The sequence below is a fragment of the Aotus nancymaae genome, unplaced genomic scaffold (genome assembly GCF_030222135.1).
Source record: "Aotus nancymaae isolate 86718 unplaced genomic scaffold, 86718_ANA_hifiasm-v0.15.2.pri h1tg000010l, whole genome shotgun sequence".
Taxonomy (NCBI): domain Eukaryota; kingdom Metazoa; phylum Chordata; class Mammalia; order Primates; family Aotidae; genus Aotus; species Aotus nancymaae.
The window spans coordinates 11,265,114-11,270,978 of NW_026988421.1; the positions used below are offsets into that span (position 1 = coordinate 11,265,114).

The following is a 5,865-nucleotide window of genomic DNA, read 5'->3' on the forward strand; positions in this document are numbered from 1 at the left end:
AAATGTTAATGAAACTGGGAACCTTTTGGGAGACATTTTTAAAATTATGTCAGCTGCTTCTATGTCAGAGAGTGGACAGAACTGGCTGAGAACAGTTACATTCACAGTCTTTGTGTGCACTCTTTTAGTTATGAAAATGTAGGGCAAGTAAGCACTCATTTCCCTGAGTGAAAAGTGACATAACACTTTTTTTTTTTGAGAAGGAGTCTCTCTGTTGCCCAGCCGGTTCTTACAGCTGCTCTTCAGACCCCAGCAGTCAAGATGGTGAAGCAGATTGAGAGCAAGGTTGCTTTTCAAGAAGCCTTGGAGGCTGCAGGTGATAAACTTGTCGTAGTTGACTTCTCAGCCACGTGGTGTGGGCCTTGCAAACAGATCAAGCCTTCCTCTCATTCCCTCTCTGAAAAGAATTCCCACATGGTATTCCTTGAAGTACACGTGGATGACTGTCAGGATGCCGCTTCAGAATGTGAAGTCAAATGCATGCCAACCTTCCAGTTTTTTAAGAAGGGACAAAAGGTGGGTGAATTTTCTGGAGCTAATAAGGAAAACTTGAAGCCGGCATTAATGAATTAGTCTAATCATGTTTTCTGAAAACATACCAGCCATTGGCTATTTAAAACTTATAATTTTTTTATTTACATAAAGTATGTAGACTATAAACCAAACTGCCATCTGGATGACAATAACATATTAATTCTACCTTTAAAGAAAGAAAAAGAGGGTACCAGAAACAAAGACCCAGAGATGATTGGGGTCTGGGAGGGAGCTGGAGAACAGGTGAGTGTGAACAGAATGCATCAGTCAAGATTCACCTGAGAAACAGAATATACATATACAGTGCTTGTGTAGTAGGGATGTGTGTGTGTTTAATATATATATTTTTTGAGACTGAGTCTCGCTGTGTCACCCAGGCTGGAGTGCAATGGCGTGATCTCGGCTCTCTGCAACCTCTGCCTCCCTGGTTCAAGCGATTCTCCTGCCTCAGCCTCCTGAGTAGCTGGGATTACAGCCACTCGACACCGCACCCAACTAATTTTTGTATTTTTAATAGAGATGTGATTTCACCATGTTGGTCAGGCTGGTCTCGAACTCCTGACCTTGTGATCTGCCCACCTCGGCCTCCCAAAGTGCTAGGATTACAGGCGTGAGTCACAGGGCCCAGCCTAATTTTTTATCATAAATAGCAATGGGGTTTTGCCATGTTTCCTAGGCTGGTCTTGAACTCCTGGGCTCAAGCAATCCGTCCTCCCCAGCCTCTCAAAGTGCTGGGATTAGAGGCATGAGCCACCTCACACAGCCATGTGTGCCTTTTTTTTTTAAAGGAATTGGCTCACATGATTGTGGGGACAGACAAGTTGGAAAGCTGTAGGGCAGGACAGAGTAGGGCAGGGAAGGGTAGGGCAGAGCGGGGTAGGGCAGGCAGCAGGCTAGAAACTCAGCCGGGGCGGATGCTGTAGTCTGGAGGCAGAATTTCTTCTCCTCTGGGAGAAGTCAACAGATGGTAGATGTTAACCAAGTCTGCAGAATATGTGCTCAGCAACATCTGGTGTTGGAGCTAAATAGCTGGGTGCTGTGGTCCAGCCAAGGTGCCACCTGAAACACCCTCACACCGTGAGAAGATGGGTAGTTGAGGAAGGAACCCTGGGGACCTTGATGTCGAAGATGGGGCAGGGGAAGAGGGTGAGTCAGAGCCTCATGGGGAGGAGAGCTGGAGACATTGCATAACACTGGTGACAGTGCGCCCACAGGAGTGGTTTCGGTAGGGGTTGGGGCAGGAGTGGATGGCAATGGGTGATCAGGATGTGGGAGGTGAGGGGACTTAGCTGGCTCTTCCACGACATGTGATCAGAAAGTGGGGGCGGTGAGCCGGGCGCAGTGGCTCACGCCTGTATCCCAGCACTTAGGGAGGTCAAAGTGGGTGGATCACTTGAGATCAGGAATTCAAGACCAACCTGGCCAACATGGTGAAACCCCATCTCTACTAAGAATACAAAATTTAGCTGAGTGTGTGGTGCATGTCTGTAATCCCAGCTACTCAGGAGGCTGCAGTGGGAGAATCACTTGAACCTGGGAGGCAGAGGTTCCAGTGAGCTGAAATTGTACTACCTTACTCCCACCTGAGTGACAGAGCAAGACCCTGTCTCAAAAAAAAAAAAAAAAAAAAGTGGAGGACAGGGGTAAAGTAAGGAGGAAGCATTTCTTTTTGGTTTGTGCTTTCTATAGGCTAAGGAGAAGAAAAGAGCCAGTGGGGAGAGAGAGAGATGAAATGGAAGACAGCAAGTGAGGTCCTGGCAAGAGGATTTCCCTTCTTCAAACTAGAGGAGACTGCTGGGCACAGTGGCTCATGCTTGTAATTCAGGCACTTTGGGAGGCCGAGGCAGGCAGATCACGAGGTCAGGAGTTCAAGACCAGCCTGGCCAACGTGGTGAAACCCTGTCTCTACTAAGAATACAAAAATTAGCTGGGCATGGTGGCACACACCTGTAGTCCCAGCTACTCGAGAGGTAGAGTTTGCAATGAGCCGATAATCGCTTGAACCCGGGAGGCAAAGGTAGCAGTGAGCCGAGATTGCACCACTGCACTCCCGCCTGGGTGACAGAGCGAGACACCGTTTCCAAAAAAGAACTAGAGGAGACCTTCTTCCTCAGACTCCATGCAGCCATCAGCCATCCAGATCCTAGGGCAAAGCTCTGGCTAGAGAAGGCAAGGACAGACAAGGGAATGTTTTAGAAAAAGACTCTATCTGGAATGCTTTTTCCAAGCCCCTTCGCACCTTCAGGCTGGCTTCCAGTTACACAAGGAACTCTGGGCCCACTTGTGAGGTGCGGGAGTGACCCTGTCCATCGGGAGGACCTGTGGCTGTCTCCTCATCCCTTCCCCTGAGCACAGGAAGACCCCATTGCTGGCTTCTGCTGCCCTCTCTTGTGGTCCTGTCCCTCCTCGCCTGCTCAGATGCCCCCTGGGGATTGATGCAGCTCTTCCTGGTCTCCACTGGTTCCTACTGGGCAGGGCTGGGCAACAGCTTAGAGTACCAGGAAGGCAGGGTCCTGCCCAAGTGCACATACACATGAGTGGAGGAATTTTTACAATTTTTAGGAAGCAACAAAGTAAACATGGGAATTTCAGATCTTCCTTACGCTTCTTTTGTTTCTAATTTAAACTACGTATTGAGGGAAGCGCTATACTTTTTTCCATAGGTGGGCGTCTAGGGCTTCCCCAGCCCTGCTTTCAGCCCTCTGCACTCACACTTTTCAGAGCCACAGGAAGTGGAAGGGCACCAGAATCACTAAGGGTGGGTGTGCCTGCTGGAGCTTTTTTTGTGCTGCCTGAAAGTTCAAAACATGCTGGAACACAGAAACAAAGGTATTTGCCCAAGTGACTAAGACATGTTCCAGCATTTTCCCACAGGCTCCTGCACATCCCAAAATAACTGCAACCCTGGATCCTGTCCATTGGCATTCGATTATATTTGTATAATGTTACAGACAGTGGGCAGGCCGGTCAGCCACACTCACACGGGGCTTGCGGGACTGGACAGCCCATCATGCTCTGTGCTGTGCTTCCTGGCTGGGCTGCTGAGGGAGAAATACCCAGGCAGAGACCACAACAGTAGCAAGGGCGGGCCTGCCAGAAACACCCAGATCACCGAGAGGAACCTTGGGCAAGGCCTTCCTTTCACAGATGGGAGCAAAGGGCCCAGAGAGAAGAAATAACTTAACATCAATTAACTTAAATAAATTACGTATCTGGGAATTATGAGAGGAAGCTGGTGAAAGAGTTGGCCCTAAACTGGCATCTCCTGAGGATGGTATTTATTTCTGCAGGAACATCAGTTTAGCCTTAGAATTCTAACATCTTAAGCGGAAGGGACTTTTAAGTACCCCTTGGCCATCAAGGTTGCCTCTGTGCCCAGGTCCAGACAACAATGTGGGAAGAAGGAATTGCTGGAATGGACCTGCTACCCCTCTGGGGATTCACAGTCTTGCTGAGGAAATGACTAAGGATGTTGAGAAAACAACTGGGTCTTGGCAAAAGCACAGAAGGGTGCTGGGAGCTTTGGGAAGGGAAGAGTCTGAAAAGAAATGCGTGGTTCAGGTGGGGAAATTTTCAACCCAAGGGCCTCAAGAGTGGGAAGATCTGGAGGCCGGGCATGGTGGCTCATATCTGTCATCCCAGCACTTTGGGAGGCCGAGGCAGGTGGATCACTTGAGGTCAGGAGTTTGAGACCAGCCTGGCCAACACTGCAAAACTCCACCTCTACTGAAAATACAAAAATTAGCTGGGTGTGGTGACACACACCTGTAATTCCAGCTACTTGGGAGGCAGGGGCAGGAGAATCGCTTGAACCCAGGAGGCAGAGGTTTCAGTAAGCCGAGATGGTGCCACTGCACTCCAGCCTGGGCAACAGAGTGAGACTCTGTTTTTTTTGAGATGCCTCAAAAAAAAAAAAGAGTGGAAGATTTGGAAAAGCAGATAGGGAGGGCCTGAGCAGGCATCACAGGAAAAAGCCCTGACACTCGGTAGATACTCAGTGGCTGTATGTCCCCCCACTCCTACAGGGGCCAAGACAGTGGTGTCACCAAGAACATACAGCTAGCTCTATGCCCTGCTCCCCACACAAGGCCCAGGGGCCAACACTGGCCAGATAATTCCTGTCCTGATGCCCATGGCACGTCTAATTTGGACGACTGAAAATATTCCAGCCACATTAAAGAGCTACTTATTTGATGATGTTTAGTGATAAAAATACTATCAACCTAATTCAGTAACCACTCAAGGAGGCTTAATGTCATATGAGGTCCATTGAGTCCTAAAGAGAAGTGGTCACATCATCTTTGGTTCATTTTTGTTGTTGTTTGAGACTGAGTCTCACTCTGTTGCCCAGGCTGGAGTGCAGTGGTGTGATCTCGGCTCACTGCGACCTCTGCCTCCCAGGTTCAAGCGGTTCTTGTGCCTCAGCCTCCCAAGTAGCTGGAATTATAGGCGCATGCCACTACGCCTGGCTAATTTTTGTATTTTTAGTAGAGAGGGAGTTTCACCATGTTGGCCAGGCTGGTCTCGAATTCCTGACTTCAAGTAATCCACCCACCTCAGTTTCCCAAAGTGCTGGGATTACAGGCATGAGCCACTGCGCCCGGCCTGGTTCATTTTTAAAATAGTCCAGTAGGCTTTTTTTTTTTTTTCCTATTTACACGTTTGAGTTTCTAGAATCAGTGGCATGTCGGCTTGTACTCCCCAAATGAGTTCACCCAGGAATGATGTTGGCAGATTCCCATCAGAATGACTTCAGCCTTCCTCAGAAGGCTAACAGTGGCGAGCACACCAGTGTGTATTTTTGTGAGGCATAGTCAGGCACCAATATTAAACTCAATACAGTCATGAGAAATTCAGCTTGGGGGCCCTTAAGGCAGCACCCTCACTGAGAGTTCCAAGGTTTCAGCCTTTCTCTTTTCACTTTATTTTGCAAGGAGTTAAAAAAAAAAATTTCAGCACATCTCCACGCTGTGGGGCTGTGGTCCTTCCCAAGCTTTAAAAAAAAAAAAAAACCACTGGCACAGGAAGAAGAATCTCCATCTACCCAGGCCTCACTGTAACTGGTTCATAACTCCAGAGGCTTCTAGGAACCCAATTTGGGAAGATAAATCTGGTCCCAGTCTGGTTTGGTGACTCACAAGGTATTGATAAAGATGACCCCAAGACTCTCAGAGCACATTTTCAACCCCTAGTGACCTAGACTCCACGGAACACTTTGACCAGCCTTGGGCAATAGTGGGAACTGGCTTCCCTGTGCACTTCCTTTTTTAATTTTCAGACAGAGTCTGACTCTGTTGCCCAGGCTGGAGTGCAGTGGCAGGATAATAGCTC

At 48.5% G+C, this 5,865-nt stretch overlaps 1 protein-coding gene across 1 annotated transcript; it reads left to right on the forward strand.

The window, feature by feature from the left end:
• Window positions 1-261: 261 nt before the first annotated feature.
• LOC105714201 (thioredoxin-like) lies at window positions 262-573 on the forward strand. Its single transcript, XM_064373655.1, has one exon. The coding sequence runs from the start codon at window positions 262-264 to the stop codon at window positions 571-573; it is 312 nt and encodes a 103-aa protein (XP_064229725.1).
• The last annotated feature ends 5,292 nt before the right edge of the window (window positions 574-5,865 follow it).

Coding starts and splice junctions, on each gene's coding strand:
- LOC105714201 (XM_064373655.1), top strand. CDS start 262: ATGGTGAAGCAGATTGAGAGCAAGGTTGCTTTTCAAGAAGCCTTGGAG.